The 26001-nt window shown below is 43.7% G+C and overlaps 1 protein-coding gene across 1 annotated transcript; it reads right to left on the reverse strand.

The window, feature by feature from the left end:
* Nucleotides 1–364: 364 nt before the first annotated feature.
* CAPN9 (calpain 9) lies at nucleotides 365–25112 on the reverse strand (the record flags this gene model as incomplete). Its single annotated transcript, XM_082302426.1, has 20 exons — nucleotides 365–391; nucleotides 1198–1256; nucleotides 2709–2825; nucleotides 3471–3549; nucleotides 4935–5003; nucleotides 7353–7417; nucleotides 7997–8054; nucleotides 8554–8634; nucleotides 9761–9797; nucleotides 10450–10658; nucleotides 11301–11458; nucleotides 12272–12432; nucleotides 15675–15752; nucleotides 17553–17638; nucleotides 17885–17968; nucleotides 18501–18669; nucleotides 19019–19152; nucleotides 19759–19877; nucleotides 20304–20373; nucleotides 24900–25112. The coding sequence occupies 20 exons, from the start codon at nucleotides 25110–25112 to the stop codon at nucleotides 365–367; spliced, it is 2073 nt and encodes a 690-aa protein (XP_082158552.1).
* Between the last annotated feature and the right edge of the window lie 889 nt (nucleotides 25113–26001).

The raw sequence follows: 26001 nt of genomic DNA on the forward strand, positions 1-26001 counted from the left end.
AGCCAAGCAGCAATAAAGACTTTTAATCACTATAGTCTGTGCTGTGCTGAAACTAAATACAATCCTGTTTAATAAAAACCTGTGGTCACTCAGGAAGATCAGTTTCAGCATGCTTAAGAGGCATGTGTGTCCCATCCAAATGCTCAGTCCCAAATCCAGTATCAGGCTCTACCAAAACCAAAACCACGTGATCTAACACTTGAACTGATCCACAGGGCTGGAGAACAGAAAGGGTGGGCAGCATGCATGTTCCTCTACATGAAATCTCCTGGTGAAGTTTGCATGTGAAGGGGACCTCAGCTCTTGGGGCAAAAGTCTTGGCAGCAAAGTTGCAAGAAACTCCTGGCATCCAAATCAGACTTCTTCAGATGTTCATTGCCAGGTTGATAAACTAGTATCAGAAAAAGATCAACTTTACAATAAAGCATTTCAGGCCATTCTCCCTCCCCATGTCTTTCCCCAAATGGAGCTGTTCCAAAGCAGTGCTTTGCTCTGAATTGACCCCATGAAGGGAAAAGGACCTTTGCTCACTTGGCTTTTACATCCTGTCATTAAGGAGAGACCTCAGCCAGCAGGAAGGAATAAGGCAAAGCTCTCCAAGCACTAGATGCTGGAAACAGCAGTTGCTTTATTTGCATCCCAGCAGCCCACATGGGTTCCCACATTTCTTTTGCCTGGGAATTCATTGTGCCTCACCCCAGGAAGCTTTGGCTTAGTGAAATGAGAGACAGCTCACAGCAACAGGGAGACAAAGAGAGCACAAGAAAATAAGAAACCTGTGCTGAGCAGTGTGAGAAGCAAATGATAGACATGCACAGATGAGGCTGATCTGAATTCCTGGGGGGTTCAGGGGGTGTGAAAGACCCCCCCATCCCCATCTGCTCCTTCCTCTTTCCCCACTGAAACCTGGTGCCCAAGGAGGGAAAAAAACCAGAGAAACTAGAAAGGGGCATGGGAAGTTGTCAATATGCCACAGGGCAAGGAAGGAAGGAAGGAAATGGCATGGAGGAGATTTAATCAGTGCGTGGGCTGTAGTGGGCTGTAAAATTCCAGCCGTGGTGGAACCTATGGCAGATACCCCCCTGCACTCTCACAGACACCTGAAGTATCATGCAGAAATACTCCAGTTCTTACAAGAGGACAAAGCTCTAGAGAAACCCCATCATTTTGTCAGTGTTTATGAATCTGTGCTCATACCTCGCCTATATTCAGGTTAATGAACTCCTTGTTTTTCACACTCAGTGCTTGGAATACTCCTGAAATGAAAAACAGGACACCAGTGCTATAAATACACCTCATTCATATTCATACACGAGCTCTCCATCCCACAATGACAAGCGGCCATGCCAAGGAGAGGGAAGGCCTGGCACAAAGGCAGATTGCTTAGGATTGCTTGGTGGTGGTAGCTCCTCTGACAAAGCAAAGTCCATGCAAGAGGAAATGTCTTGCTCACTTAAGGCCTTTGTGCAAGTCTCACTTCAGGACTTGTCTGGAAGAAGTGTCCTGAATGTGTTAAACAGTCAGATTTGGAGGATACTCTGAAACCAAGCCAAGCAATTTGCATTTCTTTTTTACCTTATTTAACTTTTATCTCTCAGAAGTTTAATAAATCTATTACTACATTCAAACCAGAAAGTAAAGAGAAGAACAAAACAAAAAAAGAAATCAGTGAAGGAAGTTGATTTTTCTTCTCATAGAGTGAATTAGGTTTTATTTGAATTTGGAGGTACACTTATGATCATTTCAGCATTTATCCAGCCATTTAACCTATCTCTACTACTGCTGCTTTGTAACAAGAGTGACCCTCTACCAGAATTGAACTGAGACCTTCGGTGCCTTGATGTACAGGGAACCACATCTGAAGCCAAAAGTGAACATGTTACATAAAGGGAGATACCTGCCCAAGCGTGTGCCAATTTTCTGTTTCATGAGGGACGAGTAATATTTGAACCTTGAACTTACGTGATCCCAAATTAAGCTCCTGGGTGAGCCACAAGAAGGGTTACAACACGGACTTCACCAGCATTCTTCACATACCTTCAACATTGCTGCAGAGTTTATGCAGCAAGCTCTATCCACATGGGGAAATTTTCCATTAGCAGCAGAACATTTTTCCCTTTACAGGAGAAAATCCTAAATGCAAATGCTAAACACAACTCCTTTCTGCTAGCCTTGTACTAGATCTCAGATACTGTGCAACACGCTCAACAGCCAAAAGCAGAACAACTTCTTTTTCAAAGGGGATGAAATTCCAGAGGAAGAAGATACTTGTTGGAACCCTGAGTTTAGAGAATTTAGGTTTTTGGGATATAATTATGCATAAGTGTAACAATATGGAGGATTATGGTGGATTTATGTCTCCTTCTTTCTCCTTCTTCTTCACAAATCTAGGATTTATGCTATTGGGTCAAAAGTTCCTCACTGCTGGACACGAAAAGTTAGTAATTGGATTGTAAGTAAAAACATATTACTTAGCATGTCATAATTGGTTAATTTAGACTTTAAAGAAACTTGGAAGTGAAAACTCACGGCCATTTTCCACCCTTCCAACAAAGAGGCACACTCTGTGCAGCTGTGTTACTGATAAGATATAATAAACAACCAAGTCCAAACAAGAATACGCGCTCTCCTGCATCTCAATTCACACTCTGAGTAAAAAGAACTCGAGATGTAAAAAGGAAAAGAAGAAAAAAGTAATAGATACTCACGACTTGCATTCTCTAGGCGAATTAGGCAGTTCAGAAAGTCATCAAATTCAATCTGGAACTGCTCATCAGAGTATCGGAGGACAATCAGTTGCAGCAGGTAATTGTTGAGTTGGTATCCTTCCCAAAGACACACAAAGAAGAAGTGAGCAACCTCACAGGTCAGCGGGAATCTAAAGATCTCTATTAACTAATCTTGAAAACCACTTAATGGGAAGATACTCTGTGGCACACATCTGTCCAGAAAGAGATCTAACCACAAAGATCCTCAAGTTTGCAACGAATAACAAACAAGAAATTTTTCAGGCACTGCAGTTTCTAGTGCATGCACACTGTGATGTATGAGAGACCATTCGCTATTCTTGAAATTTGGAGGGATTTCTGCAAAACTGTCTGCTTTAATAAAAATAATTTGTGCTGAAATACTAATGCAGTGATTGATCTTCATAGCAACTTACTCACTATTCCTTCAACCCTTGAATGAAGATGGACTCTGAAAGGTTTGTTTCAGGGTCCAACCCTGCACAAGTGCAGCCCTGTTGAGTTTAACAGAGCTCACTAAAATACAGAGATTACTCTGACTGACTGCCCTTCAGGACTGGGAGTACCTGGGGCAAAATTAGCCTACTCAATGTGTCCAGGTTCTCTCTGGGGTTTAGACCTCTTCTCTGTTCCAGAGCACCTGGCCTGTGTGATTGATTGTCCTCTTCACCCAGGCTCATCTGCCCGACAGGTTTACCGGATAAAATGCAGGGCTTGCCTTACCTGCAGCTTTAAGAGCACCACGAAGCTCATAAGAGGACATGGAGCCAGATTTATCAAAGTCAAATTGAAGAAAGATACTCTGTTATGAAAGGAGCACACAGAAAGCTCAGTACTGGGATATGAAAGGGAGCACAGATAGGGCATAGCAAGGCAAGGTGTTTATCTCCAACTACATAGTAGAAGCATTTAAGAGAACTGGCAAGACTTTGGTCTAGATCCAGTCTGATTTTATAATAGAGAAGCAAATCTTGGTCCCAGTTCTCTTTGTCATATGAACAGGTTTTTGTGACTTAAACAAGTACTGCCAAATCCAAGCATTAGAAAGTAATGAGTTGCTCTTCTTTAAAAATTTCATTATTTTTAAAGAAGTTCTTTTAACTGGAAAGGATTGATTGTTCTCTTCTAACTCTTAACTGACACATTCTCTTAATCTCCTTTTTATGTTTTTCTCCATAGTTCTGAACACTAGAGACAAACTATTTAACATGACGTTAATATTGTCACAAATATACTCATTTGCTTCTAAGTATAAAAGATATGAATAGCCACATTCATGGTACAACCAAGAGAACTGGTCAAACAGTTTGAATTTTGACCTATATATTAAGCAATTTTTAAGCTGGAGTTAAATTCCATCCTTTCATTGAGCTTTGGAATATGAGTTATTTAGAGCTGTCATCACACTCAGCTTAAAATTTTCCAGCAAATACATGTGCAAATCTTCCTACAGGATACAAGGATTTCTCAAGGCCCTTGTAAAAACACAGTGTGTCCTTTGTTAAAAGAGATGTGGCATTAGTACTCAGAAAAAGTGTTGGCCATTTCTGATGGGCTAGACAAGAAGCAAAGAAGTGCATATTTTGAATGCTTTGGTGAGGCACGAATTCAGAAAAACCTATTAATGGCCATAAGGAAACAATTATAATGTCTTTTATTTGAATATTCAGTCTGTGATTGATTCTGCAAGCCTACTTATTCTTAATACCATATACAGTGGCAGGGAAATGTGTTTAAAATTAGAATCAACACTTTCCCAGACTTCAGTACAGTTGACTCCTGAGAGATCAGTAATGAAAATGCAGTGACTTAGGAAATTATTATTTCCTACTCGTCATGAATCATCACTTTCTTCTTCTCTACAACTGCAGTTATGGAAACTCCTTAAGTTTCCTTTTGATTGGCTTGCTTATTAGTGCCCATTGCATTCTTTATCCCAAACATAGTTGATTAGCTTACAAAAATTTCAGTTATTTCCAGAAAACCATTATGGTTTAGCATCATGGAAAGCTAAGAATGTCTTTGACTATCCAAAACAAACCCCATGCTTTTAAAACATTTGTTTTGTGTTAGAATTCATGGCTTGAACACAATCCGGTCTCCATTTTTGTCTGCATACACCTAATAAACTGTTCAGGAAGTAGCTAATGAAATGGAAGAAAAATTGCAATGGATAATGTCACCTACTATCCATTTCTTCATTTTGTCCCAGAAAATTTTGAACTCACTGAATTCCAGTTTCCCATTGCCGCTGGTCTGGTAATATGAACTAAGGAAAAGGACTTGTTATGTGAAAGTCCAAATTCAGTCTGAACTTATCAGAGTAGCTCTTTAAGCAGAAAACGTTGACTGGAAAGCCTATGGTGCTGGTGAAACTGGCATCGGGATTCCTCATGAGGTAGAGCTCCAGCAGTTACAGTCATGGCTGTGATACTGGAGGAACATTATGTGATATAAAAACACAGCTGAGCATTCAGGCTCTACATGAGGAAGAAAGACAGATTATTCTAAGTCAAGAACAGTTTTGGATGTAAATGGGATATAAATTATTCAGAGGATTAAATTACCCGATTAAAACAAATTGCCACTGTACCCAAATGAGTTAGTCAACCAATGTGCTATTCAGTATTTTTATCTAGACACCTGACTCTGTTACAATGGCTCAACCAGAAATTAATGGGAGTAGTGGGGTGAGACTGGCAAAATCTGGTCCTTATGGTCTGAAATAAATGCCTGTATTTATTTATGTTCTAGGAGGCAGTGATTAGATCTGCCTGGCCTTCCCTCTGCCTGAACTGAGGGAATTATTTCACTGAGTTACTGATGTCCCCCAAGCACAGCTCACTTCCAGGATGAGGCACCTGCTCTGAAATACTAGATAAGGAACGGCCCATTCCCCTTCCCTTTTCCATCATGCCAGGACAAAGCCCTTGCTCAGATGGACACTGGCTCAGCGAGCACTCACAGAGGTCAACACATGTCAAGCGGGTTCTAGCTAATGCCAGCTGTTATTTGAGCACCTATGCTGGTGATATTATTGAGGGCACCCACAGATCCCAAGGACATTCTCACTTCCGTAGAGTTTTTTACCCAGCCAGGTTCTTCTTCCCAGGGTCACGTAGGACTCAGTCCCTGTTCCTCACCACCACACGGTGACCGTTGCCAGGGATTTCAGTAGCATGTGACACAGAGGAGACTATGCCAGGATTGACTTGGGTTTGCATTTTTATGGTTTTGCTCCTCCATTGTGCTCCAAACAGCATGTCCAGAGTGGGATGATTGTGTCTGCATTCCTTGTGCTTCCAAAGCAGAGGAAGAGATGTCTCCCCATTTATTCAAAACTATGCAGAGATTTGCTTGGAAGCATTGCAAATCATGGAAACTATTTAGTTGTATCCTAAATAGTAAATCTGGAATGGCTGACATGCTCCAGGGTCAAGTGCAGGCCCTGGGTCTGTGCCAATACCATGTAAGGATGAGATGTGAACATGGACCAGCCTCCCTACTGAGGCTTGATTTTTAAATGAGGAAATTTAGGACTGGTCCCCCGTTTCTCATTGCATGTGCAGGGTGACTAATCTGCACAGAATTTTAGTATTATGAACTAGCTTTAACAGGATAAAATTTTGACTGTTTTGATTTTCTCTTAGAAGTGTTCGAGTGAATGTTACCTCTGTCATGGACTGGAGTAACAAAAGCAAAAGACAAGAACATCTCAGCTGAACAAGCAAGACATAAACCAAACATTAGATACTTGCCTTGGTAGAACTGTTTTGTCTCATGTGTAACAAAACTGTTTATTGGGAAAGCATATTGCAAAACAAGCTCTACCCAAGGAGAAGCCATGCTAAGCAAACTCAGCAGGGACCAGAACTCTGCAAAGGACAAATCTGGTGGGAAAGAATCACCAGAGCTGTGATTCACCTCACTTGATGTCTGAGCAGTCATTTAGCATGCCTCAGTTAGGTACATCCAGAACAATTAATTACACCACCCCTTTTGCTATCTACAAAGGAAGTCTAGAAATCTAGCTTAGATGTAGACGCCTACACCACAAATGACTAAATTTGGACAGACAACTCTCACCCACATGTCTGTTTCCTGGAGTCCCAGGAACTAGCTGAAAGACCAGATTTTCCAGTTTTTAAACTGATTGTCAAAAAAGAGCTTTGATATCAGCAATTTTCACCACTGCTGATCTCTAATTTCTGACCCATAACTTGCATGTACAACTCTGTCTGGTGAGTTTAGCTCTCCAGACAACAGACTTCTCTGGAGCTTTGTCTTCTAGGTCTCCTTCAAATAAGCCACAGCTTGAAAAATGCACGGTTCTATACAGAAGTAGCTTGAGATTTCCTTCTAAATGTGCTCAGCATTAAAGCATCTGCCTCTAAGTCTGCAATAGAAAACAGTTTGTCTTGAAACTCCTAACTCTAAATTTCTAAAATAAAGATCAGGATAAAACAGTCATGTATTTTTGTTTCCTTTGGGTAGTGATCTGCCATGACATTATCAAATCCATCTCTGACATCTACAACATATAATGTTATGGACAACTATACTCATTCTTCATTTAGCCTCACAAGCACTTGTTTGAAAGGATACATCCATAAGAGAAATGATATTTCGGCATGAAATGAGACTTAAGTTCTTGAATTTTATGTTCTTTGCTGAAAAAGAACAACAATAGGAAAGAAATCATTGGGCAAAGCTGTCTTTTATAAACTGAAAGTAGAAAACAGGATTCATGAATACAGATAGCTGACTCTTAGTTCTCATTGTGGGAGGACCTGTGCACTGGAAGATGAAGGCAGCTCTCACTACAGAGAAGTCTCAGTCCAGACAGAAGAGGCATTTACTGGAGACATGACAGGAAATACTGTCTTTGCTTTGTAAATCAGGAGATGAGGTTCAGAGAGTGTCAGGTTTCCCACTGTACAAAGGGCCTGTAGCAGGATCATGAGCTACATCCAGGTCTTTAAAGTCTCAGCCTAGTGCCTGTCTCTCCACCGCAGAGTGGTAGTGCAATAGGGAGCTGGCCTCACTGAGCTGACATGGATCATGCTGGAGGCAGGGCAAGCTTGTGGTTAGACCATGGACCAAATGCTTTCCTGGCTCTGCCCTGGCTGGCTCAAGGACACTAGGTGGGGGTCGTAAGACAGCCTTTAATTTTCTATAGGTAAACGAATTTAATGGCAGCTTTTATAAAGTGCTATACAGCCCTTAACTTGGAAGCTGTCAGCACTTACTTTTTTTTAATACAGCATTCAGAACATATTCAAGTTCTTCTGCAGATATCTCCATGTCCTGCAGGGAAAAAAAAAAAAGGGAAGCATCTGTTACTTGAATGTTTCTGTAATCAGACATACCAAAAACCTCAGAAAACACAAACATCACCCATCTGTACACTAGTGCAACTCAGCAAAAGAGAATCATACAAAACCCAGAAAGGGCTGAAAACTAAAGGGCTGGAAAAATACAGGAGTGCTGCTGTGCATAAGTCTGTCTGAAGGACATCTCAAGCGGGAGCTGTTGATTCAAAGAAAAATCAACTGCAGCTGAACATTAAATCAGGTAGGTTCCTTCAGAGCTTGAGTTCTAGCTTTGGTCCTTCTGCTTGCTCACCAGGGACTGCACCCTTATCCATCGAGCCATAAGGCATGGTGACATCTGGTGCCCAAACAACACACTACAACTAAACGTACTCCCAAAATACGTTGGGTTTGTTTCACGTGGCCCTGGGTGGGAGCAGAAGTGTTTCCCCTCTTTCTACATCTTGCTCTGACCCAAAGTGTTTTGCACTCACCTTTCCTGAAATCTGCTCAAACAGTGCCCGGAACTGCTTTTCTTCTTCAGTTTCTTGTGGGCTTGGGGTTGGGTGTAGAGGCTGCAACACCAACCACACAAGTCCTTATAAGAATTGTAAAACATGACACTTCTCCTGCAAACAGCCCCTCTGTGCACCCCGGACCACTGTATATCTTAAAATAAGGGTACACATGCTCCTGAACTGTGCCAGATCAGAGGCCTCCCAGCCATCTCTCTGTCTGAGGGGAGTCTCACCCTCTCATTTCCTTCGCCTGGACAAGTGTGTAGTGTGCCATTGCCTTGGTAAAAAACAAGAGCAGCCATCCTGGAAAACACCTCTCATCCCACCCTGCACCATTCTGTTTCCCTGCACTTCCAACAGCCACAGCTCTATTGAGTTCCCTCCTGTGGCATCATCCTGGGACCCCTGGTGCTTCTTGAGAGCACCAGCCAGAGGCGGCTGCACTTCAGCATATTACCCAGCACAGATTTATTTTGCTACAGAACATGGCCCTGAGATCTCAGAAATGAAGATGTCCTTGTTAGCCGGACCCTGGAGAAGAATTTTATTAAAGAGGGATAAATGAGATCTTGGCTTAGCTTGTTTCCACGGAAAGGCACACCACAATTAATAGCTTATTTCCAGCGACACACTTAAACACACTTAAACAGGAGCTGACTCAGACCCAGCTGCAATTAGTGCTCAGCAGGCAGACCAAGCCATTCAAAAGCAAAAAGAATTCAATCATTTCAGTAGGCATGTGCATGTGTAAGCATTCCCTCTCAAGTCCTGTGGATACTGAGAAGTAAAATAAAGATACTTGTATGCAAAATTAATGTAGGTCTATTAGACATTCTCTTGCTTCTTATTTTTTTGTGATAAATAACATTTTAAAAGATGTGAACAGCAATGTGGCTCCCCAGTGCTAATGGGTGGTGCTTTCCCACGTGGTGGCTGACACCCAACATTCGTGCTGGCTGGCACTGACTGCCTTCAAGGGGATGTGAAGCCTAACAATTATGATTTTGATTGTTACAGCTCTTTTACCATATTCAGCAGAGCTTAGCATTTCAGCGACATACACAAAGCTGGCAATTGTGTAACATTCCTGTGAAATGAACGTGGTTTAGCCAAAGACAGTAAAAGCAATGTGTGCCGGCTTCTGCTGAGCTATTCTCTTGCTATTTTAACTCTGTAGACTTACCTCAGGGAGATCAATGGCAACGTTTTCATCTAGATCCCTGGAGAAAACAAAACCTTATTTGGTATCTGAAGGTATTCAACATCTGCTTGGGGTGGAAACTTGCTTATTACCTTTTCTCCAGGTGAATGATAAAACAGGTTTTTTTACTTAATGGGTTATGTTTAGCCAAAATTTAAAAAATAATCAGACTTTTGCACTGTTTAAATTCTGGTATAAGCCCTTAAAACAGACATTAGGCAGGATTTAGGGAGGACATAGCTGTGCATGTCATCTGCTAAAGAATTCAACTCATCCTTTATTCATTATTCATTGTGAACACATTTTTGCCTCAGCACCCTTTTAAAGCATAAAATTGTCTTTTGGACAAACTTTGGGAGGAAGCAAACAGGAAGCAAACACTGCTGTATTCAGAGTCCCCAACAGCGCCAGGCAGCTAGCAGCCCTTCCCTGTCAAGCTTCCAGCAGATTCATCACGGCACACCCTATTTCCCCACCTTCTCAACTCCTCTCAAAATAAAGTCAGGTTTAGCAAAAATGAGCAAATACAAAAAAAACCCCAAACAATCAGGAGTTTGCCTTGCCAGAGCTCTGCCGTAGGGCTGGGTGCCTGGCAGCCACACTCTCCCCAGCAGCCAATAACCCCATGTGCAAGGGAGCACAGGAGGGCCCAAATCTTGCTGCTGACTTACTCAGTGATGGCCTTCTTCTCAGAGAAGATCCTCAGGCAGAAATCTGCTTCCTGGTGTGGCTCAAATGTGGTTGGAATAAGAATGTAATCACCCGGTGGCAGCTTGAATCGGTGGGATACTTCCCTTAAATTGATGTAGGTTTTGCTCCTGGCCTTGGAGGGGTGGTACCTGAAGAAGTCTTTGCCCAAGTGTCCATCTCTGCCAGGGCTCTAGGAGGGGAAAAAAAGGCAGTGCTGCACTGGCCAGGGTCGGCTGAAGGCCATACTCACCTCTTTCCTAATCACAGAGCCAAATTCTGCCTGGCACAAGCATCACCCCAGGCTGTGATCCTGACTCTCATTCCCTCTCCCAGGTGCTTATAGCAATTTAGCTCCCACCTTATAGCAAAGACCCACTACCAGTGCCCCTTCCCATCCACAAGGCAGTCTCAGAGTACTCTGGGACATTGTCTTCCTACTTAAACATTCCCTGCCATTAAGCACCACCATCCCAGATGGGGTGTCACAGCGTAGTGACAACAGATTCACCAATTTCAGCCTCACTTGGGAACAGGCATCTGTGTGTGATGTGCCCCAGGATGCTCAGAAGAAGCAACATTCCCTCTGTGTGAGCCAGGCAGGGGGTGACAGAATCATGGGGCTGAGGGGTCTGTCCTAGGAATCCATGGCCCTGTGGGGAGTCTCAAATTCTCCTCTGAGAGGATTCTGTCCTCCATGGGGCTTGATGCAACTGAGAAGATTATTTTAAGAGCAAGGGCCATAAAAATACATGAAGACTGGCAGGGATACAAACCCCGAGAAAGTTCCAAATACCAATAGTGCAGCTCCTGTGCTGTAGCAGCAAAGGAGTACCTCATAAATAGAGTAGCCAATGGTCAGCATTTCAGCTCCAAGCTTCTTGAGTTTACGGCGACCCTTTTGCATCAGTGCTGCTATGAATGTGCAGTCATCTTGTCCATCATCCTTCTCTGTCAAATGTAGCTTGATTTGTGGATTTGTCCAGAAAGTCTCTGCCAATGTAAAGAACACCACAGAGTTTCTTGACTCAGAATATAAACCATCACTACTACTACTAAAAAAACACCAAACAAAAAAAAAAATCAACAAACTAAAAAAGACCATTAAGCTGAGGTTTCACTCAAACTTAGTTTTTCTGTTAGTTGTTATACTTCTTTCCAATAAGTTTTGCAAAAAATAAGCCAAATCCCAAAGTCCTTCATGGAACAACGTGTAGAAAAGATTTTAGACCTGGTACCTTATTAAGTTACCAAGGTTTAAATGAAATTGTCAGATGAAATTTTGTTAAAAGTACACAGCTACAATGATTACATAGTGCTGGTGCCAGTCTGCAGTAACACAGTTCAGATCCATGACACAGCTTCAGAGGCACCTAAATATGTTGGCTGAGCTGGGCTTTTAGTCTAATTTTACACTTGCTGCTGCAGTTTAACTGGCTTATTTGAACCTAGTCCTGCTCATGCAAATGTCATTAAGGCATAAATCAGGTCCAATGAACTTGAGAGCAAAAAAAGCAACTCTTTTACCACAAAATCTCAAGTGGGACCATATGAGCATTTATCCCTTTGTTCATTGCTGGTTTGTTCATTCAAAAAAGCCAGTCACAGAATAGCCTTATCTTTAAAGTACAGCACTCTTAAAGCCCATGGTTTGAGTTTCCCCATTTGTCCCTTTGGCTGGTTCCTGTCAGCTGAACTGTTCTGCACTCACTGTTCTGGCTACAGAGCTCCTCCCTGAAGAGCTATAGCTGAGGGTGGATAAAGACTTCAGTGCCTGCTTCTCATTTTCAAACTCTATGTACTTACCTAGGAAATTTCTACATCCTCCTGCGGTCGCGCCCCGGACCCAGCTTCCCTGGTGAATGGTCACTTCCCATTTGTGGGCAGTGCTGTCTTCCAGGGCATCTGGAGTCAGGTTGCAGATCTCAACTTTGTCAAAATGCACTTTGAAGTCTTCAAATTTCATCCTGAGCAAAAGAGGTGGTAAGGAACAGGCAGCCATTCATTTTAGTGAAGGATACCTAGCAGAAGTATTTATCTCCCAGAGTCCCAGGGCCAGATCACCAGTTCATGTAGAGTAGTTTTGGTGACCATGGATATATGGCAGTGTACAGCAGGAGAGAAACTAGCTTTCGCTCACTGTGTGTAAAGTACAAGCATCCTTTTTGTCTGCATCTCATTCTGACATCTCTTACACCTTTCTTTCCTTCAGTTACAATTGAGTATAAGACTAAATAGAAGTGCCACTGGCACAAAACCTACAGTAGAAAGTGTTATTTCACCAGCACCATCCTGGCTTTAATGGCTGCATCTGCATTGCCAAACACCCAACCAAAGGATTGTCTGGCACATGCAGGAGCTAAGTAAACATACAAATCACCTGTGTGTTCAATGTCAGCCACAATGATAGCACTACCAGGGACACATGCTGATGGATTAGTCAAGCCATGGTATGATTACTTGTCTGCACTGCAATTAAAGTAACATTTGTCTCTCTGCTAAGGTTCCTAGGCTCAAGCTGCTCACCCTCCCCTCCCTTATGGGTGATTGGGACCTTGTTCTAGGAAAAATATACACCAAACATGAGCGATAAAGTGTGTTTGGACTTGAGAAATGTCTCTAACCTGCCCTTGAAGGTAGCATAGACACTGCTGCCTGCTACTCTGCCCCACAGATTGCACTGCACATATCTTACGCCCAAGGAGGAGACATGTACATGGCAATGGGAATGAGGGAGCAAATGCCACAATATGGGTAGTTTTGAGCTGCTAGGCTGGGCTGGTTGAAACTAGCCTGCTCAACACACAGAGTAGCAGATATGCCATGAGATTTTATCTAGCAAGTACAAGGACAAAAAATACCAATAGTCCCATTGGCCAAGGAGTCAGTTCAGGATTCAGCAAACAGCCAAGAGAAGGGACAGCCAGAGCCATGCACCACTGGGCATTGGGTGCAGCCCCGTGCACAAGGAAACTGCACAGAAGCCGTCTAAGAGACAGCAGCTTGCATGGTGTACACCACAAGGACAAGAGGCACATCTACTCCAATCCTGAGGGTAGCCTTGGTAGGCTGAATGTCCCTCTGTAAAAGAGCAGATGCATTAGGCCTTTGTGAGAGCAATTTGTCATCCAGATACGTTCTCTGCTCTGAACTGCTATCTGCAAGAGCCCCCCCCCCACCCCCCGAGGCATAGAAATAACACACAGAAATTGATCTCCTCCCTAACACAAGCTTCTATAACTATGCCTTTCCTCCTGTGGCTGATGCCTAACAACAAAAGGGAGTAGCAGGAGAGCAAAAGCCCTACAAGATGCAAGTTTATCTGTGGCAGTGGCAGATAGGACCCAGCTAGCCCCCCGTGTGCCTCATCCAACACAGCTAGTTCCATTTTTCTTCCTCAAAGATAGATATTTTCTTCCTCACATATAGATGTCTGTAGTGGTATTAATTTACATTTGCTATGGGACATTTTACAAGTTGGTTTTGATGTGGAAAGAAACAGCAGAGTTTTTTTCTGAGCTCTGTCCTTTCTTGTCGGCTATTCCCAGATATTGCTAGCCCTAGGCACTGCTAATTTTCACTCTGAGGCTCAGGACACTAAAGCAGGGACAGCATAGCAAAATCTGTCTCTAAATGGCTTGGTTTCCTGGCCACACTGAACAATTTTGGGCTCTTTGGAAATGTGCTGCAAAGCAGAGGAAGGGGTTACACTTTACAGATTAGATTTGACTTCTAAGAGGTAAAACACCTGTTCTGATTTCCCTAGAGCTGCTCTGGTTTTGTACTTATGAAGGGAAAAGAAGACTGACCCTGTGATTTTAGGAGGGAAAGCACTAGGGTGAGTGAGATGCTGGTTTCTTAGCCAACAACAGGATGCCCCTTTCCATCTATTACAAGCACCTGGACAAGACTAGTCTGAACTGCTAGTAAGTAGCCAAAATATCTCTGGGGTAGTTAATGAGGTCAGAAGGCCCTCAACGTGTTACCATGAGGATTTTTTTCAGTTCTCACAAGTCCAAAGAACAAAAGGGACTAAAATGAGATTTTTTTCATTAATTTCACTCTTTGTCTGATGCCTACTTGCAGACTTTTACCTCCATCACATGGTCAGGCCCTGTATTGAGATATTTGCTGGAATTACTTGAGTTCCATGTGAAGTCTTTGTCTCCTTTACACTCATCAGATAAGCTCCAGCTGTAGCCAGGCCAAAACCAGACAAAAAACCACCAAACCCAAAACCCAAACAAACACAAAGCTTTTTGGAGAAACTGGAAATATCCTAAAGCATTTGCAACATCAATAGCAAAACAACTCAAAATATCCTATATAAAAATAAAGTAATGGAACAGCCACTGGAATTACTTCCCTCCAGTTACGAAAATTTGGGATAAATAATTTTGTGTAACTTAAAGTGCTGCATTGTCTATCTCAAATAACTTCTCAGGCATGAAGTTGAACTTTGGTTTAACTTGCAGGCAAAATCTGGAATAGCTCCATTGCATACCTCTCTAGATTTACCTCTGTATAAAAGAGTTGAGCATCTGGGCCTAGAAAATGTGACCAGACACATTGTCACCAGAGCACAGCATGGTTGATGGGGGGGGGGGGGTGTCATGTGCAAGCCAGCCATCTGCTCTGCCTGAGATCATTAATTTGGCATGAAGAACACATCACACTTCTAAAGCAATTTCCACCATGTTAGTTTCTTTTTTTTCTTCTCATTTCATTTCATTTCATTTTTTCTTCAATTTTTCCACAATTTCACACATATCCTGGTGCTCTTTTACTTCATGCAACTAGTAGTATTGCTTCTCAGGACTCATTCTCTACCAGTGCATGCCCAGCATCAACCCTGAAGGCATTTCATAGTTGATGCAAGTGCCATACAATGCTCCCTTCTGTATATCCCACCTTTGTTCGTGGGAAGGATTTAAAGGGTGCTACATTCATGGGAGACACACAAATATATTTCAAATACTATTTGAAATATACCAATGCCATTAACTAAACTGATTTCAGAAGGCTTTTGTTATTAAAACAGATATGGGCACACATGAAACACAGAAAACAAAGTGAGCATTCTACCGGCCCTCTCTTAGGCAGAAACCGAGAATTTCCTCACACAGAGGCTTCTTCCTTGTTGCTTGTTTCGGCCACTTGCACCTTGACTTCTGATCAGAGTCGCACACTTTAAAAACCTGTGGCTTACCAGAACTCTCCATCATCCCGTGCTGCCTGAGACAGGCGTCTCTGCTCCGATGGGCTGACTGAGCGCCACTCTGGAGAGCTGCAGGAAAACAAAACCAAGCTTTATGACAGGTATGTGGCAATTAATTTTCCCTGGCTCAGAATGACTGGCTGGACATAACAGCAGGCTGTTCTTCTCTCACATGTGTTTTATTTGTGCTGCTTACACAAACACAGATGCTTTCAAGAGGCTTCCTGATCCTGCTGGCACTCATGGTCACAGAGACCAAATTAATGTAGCTGAAAGCAGCACCAGGCCAAAGATCCCAAAGCTGCTCTAGAGTGGTCTTAAATGTGAGTTACTGACATTGGGACTGCTCTCAGGTGTTTGGGTTGGATATAATAGGGCTATTGGTAAACCTCAAGATGTTGGTAAGTCAACCCTCTCCTTAAATCTGTATTCCATCTGTAGCACCATCTTCTCTTTCACACTTGTTGCTAATTTAGGGCCAGATGTTTTTTCAAAATTGAGTCAATGGGAACTGAGTAGGCTCCTTCCCCTGCACAGAGAGATTTGGTGGAGGAACTGCGGCCCCAGGTAAAGTCTTTGCCTCCTTTTTAGTCACCTCATCAACTACAGCTGTGGCATATCAAAACCAAACAGAAAACTGATAAAGCTTTTCAGAAAACCTGGAAGTGCCCTACTGCATTTCCAATTTGACATAATAAACTTATGGAGTAGCAGGCACCTTGTCTTGTGGTTTTTAATTCCAGCAACCACTGCAGAATGTTAATACAGACTCCTGTATTGATCTGCAAGCCCCTCTGCATCTTGAGTTCCAGAAAGCCTCCCGAGTGCAGAGTCAGAGCTCTGCTTTGCAGAGACAGCCTTTTTGATGAACAGCATAAACTGCCAGATGCCTGTCCTGATCATAATCTCTCCATCTTTTTCAGATTTAAGAACTCATTATACATGTCAATTATCCATGTTTTTCTTCAAGGTAACAAAGGATCTGAGCTGACGTGGACATATTTAATTTACTTCTGAGTCATGATAAGCATAGGGAAATTTAAAGTAGTCCTACAAATGATTACATGTTTCAGCAATATTAAAGGGTCAGGCAGGTTATTGTTCCTCTCCTCTGCATCTGTGTGAATAAAAAAATAGAAGTAGAAAGGTGAAACAAAAATGAAACAATGCATCTGTGCAAAAATACGTGCAAAAGTTTATATTGGAGAGGAATGTAGTGTTGATTTTTTAATTATGTAATTTTTTAAATTTTGTATTGTTTGCACTTTGTTTACCTTTGGTAGTAAACCCTGACTGGTTTTCAGGCCAATCTTGTTGTGATTTTGGGTCCTTCCACAACTTTAAGCAGGTATCACATGGAGAGGGTCTCATTTAATGGTCATACATTATCATTAATACATTATTCCTGATGTGCTTAGAAACCCCAAACAATAAACAAATAAATAGAGACACACAAGCTATTTAGAGGGGGTAATACAATATCATTTTCAGTTTGTCTGTAGTAGGACAAAGTATGGATGTTGTGTTACAAGTACTACAGCAACAGGCTCGCAAAAATTTAACAAAAAAAATCACTCCGAATGTATAATGTTTACAATTGGGAGTGTATTAAAATTAACTTATTTATATTAATGTATGGTTTCTGCTAGTGCTAGGTTTTGGGGGCTAAACAACTTCAACAGCATCCCTGCATTGCGCTGCTTTGAATATGCTGAGGGAGAGATGTTGTAGGGCAGTAATACTGTTAGGCATGTGCAAACTCCTGGTTTAATTTCCTGTGGAGCAGCTGGGGATGCAGGATGCTAGCTGTGGAGTAGAAGCTGGGATTTGGCTTTTGTGAGGCCGGTGTGTACAGGACAGTGCACCCACTTGTCACTCCAAGGGCCATTCCATTCCACCTGCCCCCAGGGGTTCCTTATCCTTATGAGCTGCACTTGCCGGCCCCGATAGCTCACCTGGGGAAGAAGGAAATAGAGAAAATATCAAGTGCGGGGATCTAGGGAGCAAGGCTTCTCCAGTGTGCAGAGGCTGGTGTTAACAGCTGGGCAAAAGGCACAGACTGCCACAGCAGATGTGCGAGGAAAAGGTGGATGGGAATTTGGACAGCTTCCCCAGGATAACTTCCCTTGTCACCTGAGACTGAGGGGACACTCCCTTATCTTTTCCCCAGGTGTCTCCTTGCCCCGCGCCGCTAGACGTACCTCCTCAATGCCAGTCACAGAGTAAGCATGGCCTTTCACAAGGCCAAAAGGGGTTCGGGCTTCTGACTCGGCAGCACTGCTGGTCTGGAATAGGGGAAAAAAAAGTGAATTCATTTTTCTCCTCGCAGTGAGATTGGCAAGAGGTGCCACCTCGTCCCTTCCAAGCACAAGGCTAACCAGTGGCTAACCAGTACTAAGAACAGGGAACTTGTCTTTCTGCTCAACCATGGTGCAATGGTGCCCTTTTAGGAAACAACAGGGGGGGTTTTAAACACTGTTCACCCAGAGCAAAAATTCCAGGGTGGAATTCCTCCTCTGCCCCTGTGATTTTGTTTCAGCACCATCTACATTTCCAGGACCCCACTCTTAACTCTCAGACTGAGATTAGCTTTTGATATGGTCTCATTTCTTGTTAAAATACTTTGATGGACAATGATGGTGGTGAAGGGTCCCATCAGCCAGCTGAGTATCACACTGCCTAGTTCAATAAAAATTTAACTACTCTTTACAAGCAGCAAATCTTCATCAGGAGAAAAAGTGAAACTCAAACCAGAAAACACTGAACCCCAAAGATGCCTGAAGGCACTGAGAAATTGAGACCTCATTTCTTACTTACATCAATAGAGCAGCCCACCATTGAGCATCTTTTCAGGGCTTTTTCTAGGATTTCATAGAAATTGTCAGGAGCCGCCTTAACATCATACATTTCTCCTATACCCCCAGTGAAATCCTCCATGGCCTCTATTGTACTGCCACCCTTCAGAGACTCGTAGCTGCCATTCAACCTGGAAAACACATGCTGACTGTGAGAATTGCTTTCAAGATACCTGTCTTTGAGAGCTTTCTCGCACACGTGTAGAATTGCAGCAATAACACTGAAGTCAAAAGTATCCCAGAGCGTATCCAAGCAGGAGTATTGGGGTCATTCTGCTTTTTTTTTAGTTGCATTTTTAATTCATCTGTTTCTCCATATCCTTAAAGCCTGGGGCTTTTCTTTCTTTAGTGCTAGTTGTCAGGTTGGCAAGGGCAGCAGCAAATGCTAGAAGCTGCTCACTAGGACTGTGAGTAACATATGAACAAATTGTGAATAATGTATGTACCAGTAGCAGATTATGTATGTGCAGTGGGACTTACTTGGCATAGGCTTTTTCCAGTAAGGCACTCCAAAATTCATTGAGTTCAGCTGAGTGCAGGAAAACCAGCCGGCCCTTGAAGGTGGGTAATCGGTCATCAATCACAACATCCAGCCACTCGTTGTGCTGCCAAAACTGTTTAGAAAGGATGGGGCATGAGTTTGCTGACAGCATGGCATTTCCCGAGAGCAGGATTCTGGTGTCCCAGCATTTCTAATTGCAAGTTAGTGACAACCACAGGCTTGATTAGAAGACATATAAATAATTTGTTCCCGTACTGCCATACAAGGCTGCTCTCTAGGAAGGGTAATCTATCTTAAGAAAACACCAAGACTAAATGTGTAGACCTGTACTGTAGCTCCTTGTCTGGATAATGTCACTCACGTAGCTACACAAGTGTTCACCACATGATTCGAGACTCCTTTAGGACACACAGGTGTTACAGATCCCAGTTCAACTCCTTTAAGGACTTATACCCTAAGTGAGGTCTGTGTGCCCAGGAAAACGTGAAATGATTTCTAAAGCCATGTATCTGTTCACAGAACAGGAGTGGCTGTGTTTGTGCCTGTATGAGGCTGACATAGCCCTCCAGTTTGTTTCTCAAAACATGAACAACAGTGTAAGCTCAACAATCCATATTTTTTCAGTGTCTCCTCTGCAATATTGGCAACCTCACTGCAAAATAGACCATGAAATGTGAAGACAGAGATGTGTTCATGCTGTGACAGATGTTCACCTTACCTGGAAGTGAAATATTCCAGCATAATCTGGCCCAAAATTTTGATCCAGTGGCACCACTCTTGCTAGTGTTTTTTCATTCAGTGTGAGAGAAGCTATGGCTGCTAACAGCCAGCAGTCACCTGTGGATTGAGAAGGGGAAAAGAGGAGAATAAGGGGCCAAAGGAGATGTTATGACAGTTAGCTGCCACTTCCCCTGAAATCCAGAAGACAGCCTGCGTGTCCCCAGAAAGGGTGTCCCTGCCTGGCCAGGGCAGACTGTGCTTCAGTCTGGAAGTGCTGGTAGACAAAAGAGTCCCTTGGGCTCACAGTGCCGTTGAGTGGAGATCCTTCCCTGATCCTGAATCCCACTGCACCAAGATGGTCCCTGGCATGGATGGGAGGGAGCTATCCAGGAAGTAGCTGTAGGCCAGATGAGCCTGGGCAGGACCTCCACCTTCACTGCTCCCACCAGCTCAGGAGGGACAACATCCCCTCGTGTGAGGACATTCCTGCTGCTCCTCACAGTGTGTAGACATGAAGACATCCACCCAGGGGGAATCACTCACCAAGATCCCCTTGACAAATGTCAGTTCTGGTGGCTCCGCTAAGGATAAACTTGGGGTCTTTGACAATGTCCTACAACAGTGAGACAGAGAAATTACTTAGAATGTGCCAGGAGAATATCACCATCACTCTGAACCAGACTTGCACCAGTGCTGACAAACCCTGTGTGCCACATGAGCTATATTATCCTGCAGCAGTGTTGCCACCACAAAGAATGAGATGGGGAATCCTTGCTAATTAATTACAATGTAGAGCAATTAAAGAATCAACTATCCTCATTTTTTCATAATTAGTTGGCTGCTAATGAAAGGCTGCCATTCTTTATTCATCTGTAGGCAATTGTTAAGATATCATAGAACAAACTCATCCAGAAGATTGATGTCAGGCTGCAGCCCCTGTTAACAGGGCTTTTTATTTGCTTGCTTTCCTCCAATGGCTGAAAAAAATAAAATTGGCAATTTACTTTTAACTGAACTATTAAGCCTTTTATTTATTTGCATGTCATACCTGGAACATACAGTGTCTGACAACCATGAGACCATTTCCTCCTCAAATAAGCAAACAACAAAGACAGCTTTCAGTCCTGTTAATTTTTAGGAGGAGCTAACACTACCCACCCCTGTGTGGTCAGAGGGACTGGTGCTCATGGTGGCATTACAGCAATTCTCAAGCATTCATTTAACTGGTTTAGTTCAATTACTAGTACCATGGATGCACAGAAAAATTACAGTGACAAACCAATAAATGTGGCAGGAATTCTTCTCTTTTCCATTTTCCCATGAACTGTATATTGAAAGTAATTGATTGAACTGAATAGAAAAGGCGAGAGGAGAGTATCTAATATATTACTGGGAGAATATGCCTGCAGTTAATCAGTCTGCCCTGACACATTATTGCAGACCCTATGGCATGAAGCAGATCCTTCTGCCTAAGTGGCAAATGAAACAAATTAATCGAGGGCGGGGGGGGGGGGAGGGGGGGGGGCGGGAGTGTGGAAATAGAAGAGCACATTCAGTCATTTAATCCCTGCATTTGCCTAGATGAAATTGAGTTGCTTTGCATTGATATCACTGCATTTTCTTAGACCATAGGACAGAATATTGACAGTTTTGTTCAGCTTCCTGCACTCATTGCTGAAGTATCTGCTGCTGGCCACTGCTGGAGCCAGGGCACTCTCCTCAGTGAACCAGCACTGCTGCTGCAAAGCTGCCCCTGAAGAGGCAACATTCAGGAGGAAACTGGTTTGCATATTTTTTATTTGTCTTTGCTGGGGAGGGGGTGGTGGCCAGGTTGTGCCTCAGCCACAGGTGCCCCGGGGAGGAGCTACCGCATGTCCCCAGAGAATGGAGCAAAGGGAAATCAAACAGCAGCTCCTCCTTACCTGGCCCGCCTGCTTGTTAAATACACTCCTTCTTGCAGGCACTGGGCATGAACAATAAAACCACAGCTCATTGCCTTTAGACATTGATATAGCAATGGCTGATAAAGTAGCTGATCTTCAACAACACACTTTGTTTTAGCACCATTGCTGCCTGGAGACGTAATTCTCATTGCAAGTAGTGCATTTAGCTGTTACCAAGAAACCCTGTGTGTGAGCAAGGGACAAGATAAAAAACCTTTCCACTGACATAGGCCTGAACATTAGATTCATGACTCATTGTTCATCACACATCTCCACATCAGACATATGGAAAGATGTTTTCAGCCTCCTCTGTCTGAAGCAATCAAAAAGAATTTTAAAAAAATCAATAAAAAGGAATTGAAAGGATGTTGACTGGACTTGTGCCAATTCTCTGCTACACAAAAGAAAACACATCCTACAGTTTTTGAGTGCGTGTTACAAAAATAATATTCATTTTAAAAGGATTTTCAGATGGTATAATAATGTATCAGGACCTTCAGCACGTTAAAGGACAAAACCCAGCATTCACACACAGCACGCAGTAATTTAAGGATTCACCTGCACAAGGATATTGCCTAGAAGTAGGAACATGCAGTCTTCAGAGAGATTAAACATAGTGACCCATGACTGTCCTGATGCAGCATTAAAGCTGTGTTTCTTTAAACCCAAAAGAAAACAAATTCCATCCCTGTGCCTGTCTCACTGTTAGAGGGGGTGCACAGAGACCTAAAACAGGCTGGGAGTGGGATTGTTTAGGTGGTTTCTGTGATTACATTTCTCTGCCTGGTCCCAACCTGTCATACTGGTTGCCCGTGACTGTTCACACTACAAATATTTCTTTCTTACTTCCTCCTGTAGACCATAGACTCATTTGACATTGGTAAAACCTGTTTGTCTTTCCTTTTTTGGGTTGGTTATTTTCATTCTTCAATTTATATGTCCAACTTTTCCAGACACTGAACTGTAGAATTCATCCCAGCAGTTGAATTTAGATAGAAGGAAAGAGAAGGAAAGGGAAGGAAATATAATGAGAAAAGAGTCTTCTGTTCTTCAAATTGTTCTAAAATTTTGATAAACGACAGTTTCAAAGGTTCAATTTGTAATTGAAAAGGATTGCTAAACAAAATCAATAAATGTCTTTCTGAATCTTGGAGCACTTCACTTTTGTAGAAAGTCAGCTATTCATCTGGTGTAGATCTGTGTAGCTCACTGATTGCAGTGGGAGATTTACAGATTAGTGCTAGCTGAAGGTCTTGCTCATGCTGCTACAAACATGCATATATGCAGATATATGCATGTCAAAGTAATGAGATAGCCTTCTCTACTCTGATTACTAAAGATTAATCTCTAATAGATTTTAAATCAGAAGATTTAAATTATTTGTCCCTGCAACTACCTGCACGTACTGTGCTACACTTCATCCAGGCTACTGTAAAATGCTAGTGGGAGAGGCAGGAAAAACCAGTCACCATGAAAAGCAGGTGGAACACAATACCCTACACAGAGGCCATGTTTTTGTGCTCACCCTCTCCAGCACCACAGCTTCACCAGCTGAGCTGTGGCAACTCACCTGGCACATGCTCCAGGTCCGTGATCCCCTTGCAAAGTAAAATGTGTTAAATTGAAATTGTTACAGTGCCTCTATTTTGCTGCTGCTCCTGATGGATAGCAGAGATGAAACTGATTTAGCTTAAATGCTGAGGAGCCAGAGCAGAGCATAACTAATACCCTGTCCTTACACATCCTCTCAGCCTCCCCTGAGTTTTATTTCTCGCTGTGCAGCTCACAAAAATGTGGGGGGTGGGAATTGGAGTGTAAAGGCAGATGCCATTTGAGGTAACTTACTCATCCTGGAAATGTTTCCAGCTCAGCATACAAAGATCCTGAAGAAAACAGACCATTCTCCACTGCCCCCGCGTAGCATACGCAAGGGCACACAAACTCTCCACCACATTTTACACCAAATTGTAACTATTCTGAAGCCCTCAAAAGACAAACTAGCAACAAACAGCTGGCCAAAGGAAAACCATTCTTTACGATTTGGTATCACAGCCACTCGCATTTTTGATGCCCCACAGCACTCTACACCACACCTCACAGCCCTCTCCTGTGCTGGGCGGGCAGCCCCACAGGCCACCTGGCTTTTTGAAGTACAGATAGGGCCTGTGGGAGCTGCACTTACCATGTGTAGGGATCTCCAGTTTTTTTCATAACTGAATCTTGTCCAGGAGTAACAGCTTTAATTCTGTTCTGTAGCAGCACTATGGTAACTACCAGATGCTGAGGCACTGAATGCCTATCGCTATGAATTAAGATAATTTAAACCCTTCTTTAAGCTTATTTTGTTGTTTTTCTCCCTTGGGATCAGTATCACCAAAGAAAAGTTTTTTACCAAGGAAGAAGCTTTCAGACTATAAAAAAAAAAAAACCAACCCAGAATAAACATCATTCATTAGCAAAGAAATGAAATGTTGCCACATTTTTTCTGTGGTTATTAGTTACACAGCAAAGTGGGGAGAAGGAACCTCGAGTGATGCTGGGTTTGTAATCTGAGAGCATGTGACTGGTGCAGCTTCAGGCTCCCACTGTGTTATTAATGACTGTTATGCAAGATGCATTAAGAGATACTCGCTGAGCCCTTGGCTACTGCTGAATGGCTCAGTAACCACGGCATGCATTCGTAATCTCAGTGTTTCCTGATGGAAGTAAGCAAGTACCTGTAAGACTCTTATACTCTGAAAGTTAAAAGGTTTGAATTTTTAAAGTTTAATATTAATTATGAATTTCCTAGATTAACAACACCCAGTTTTGCACAGTTAGAACATTATCATAATGTATTTTACCCTTGATTCCCGGCATGCCCTCTTATTTTCATCTTTTGTCTGGCAATACTGTAAGAGAGAAGCTGATTACGAGTTCTTTATGCATGGACATAATACACATGCATAAGCGTGTCTGTCCAACGAGCTACACCTGAAACATGGGGTGAAGCCTTCCAGCCCTCTCATCCTGCAGCTCGAGCTCTTTGCGGGTGGCATCCCAACCCTGTGCCACTGCCCCTGAGGTGGGAAGGGTTTACCCCTACACTTCATCTCCACATCTCCCCGAACACTCCACGTTATTTGGTGCAACCACGAAGCACAGCGCTGCCTGACTTTTGGCAGGACGGGAGGAACGAACACAACGGCATACTCACCCCAGGCCTCTTCCAGACGAAGGGAATGGGTGGGTTTTCGCTGAAGAAGAGAGAGGAGTTGCAGGCGGGGAAGTCGGAGTCCTCAAAGAGGACGCCCCTGCGCAGGCACTCCCGCTTCAGCTCCTCGTAGCCCTTGCCCGAGCTGTGGGTGGCACGGGCACCCCCGGGATGCGCAACTGGCCGCGGCTTCGAGTCCCGGTACAGGTAGGGCATGTCTGCCTCCCACCTGCCCGAGAGAGCCCGGGGAGAGAAGGCTTAGCTGGTGGTGGGGGCAGAATGAGGAGGAGAAGAGGTGGGAAAAGAGAGGGAAGCAAGAATACCTCACGTGCCTCGTGAACGAAAAGGGGGTGGAAAGGACTGGGTGGTGGGGGACCCGGCAATATCCTTCAGCCCTCCTCCGGTTCACCCCCTTGAGCTACTGCTGTGTGAGACTGACCTCCCGGCTGCTCTGCACAGCACCAGAGACAAACACCCTGAAAGCAAACAGAGGAAGGCGGCTGGTCCCGAACAGCCTGGGAGCGGAGCGGGAGCGGCCAGGAGGTGCCCTCTCCTCCCCCGTGCCTGCCGGGCGAGGAAGGGTGTGCGTGGGTCCGGCACCGCTCCCCACCCTGCAGGGGCCGGCGGGAGGTGCCACGGGGCCAGGATAGCTTCGAGGTATGCAGAACCCAGCCAGGGCAACTGAGCAGAGCCCACGGTGGGCTGCAGCCGCAGTGCGAGCTCGCCTGGTTCTCACAGGTGGGAGAGCAGCCTGGCCTGACTGCGGCAGGGCTGCCCTGGCGGGCAGGTGTTGTCCCCGTTGGACGTCATGCAGGAGGGACAGCAGGGCCAAGAGATGGCCGTGGCCATGGCCGCTCTGCTGGCAGGGGCCTGGGCGCAGGACAAGAGCTGGGTGAGCGTAGGAGAGGTGTGCAAGGCTAGTGGGGAGGACCTGGAGCAGGACACGTCCTGGGCAAACACAGGAACAACGCTAGAAAATGTTACCCTGAGGAGGGATTCTGATGGGCCACACACTGAAGGAGTTCTGTGTGTGCACTGAAACACATGATTTTAATAACAAATATATACGTCCTTGTCACTGATTTCCAGGTTTCATGACCTGTTC

Source organism: Coloeus monedula (genome assembly GCF_965178545.1).
Source record: "Coloeus monedula genome assembly, chromosome: 2".
NCBI classification, from domain to species: Eukaryota; Metazoa; Chordata; class Aves; order Passeriformes; family Corvidae; genus Coloeus; species Coloeus monedula.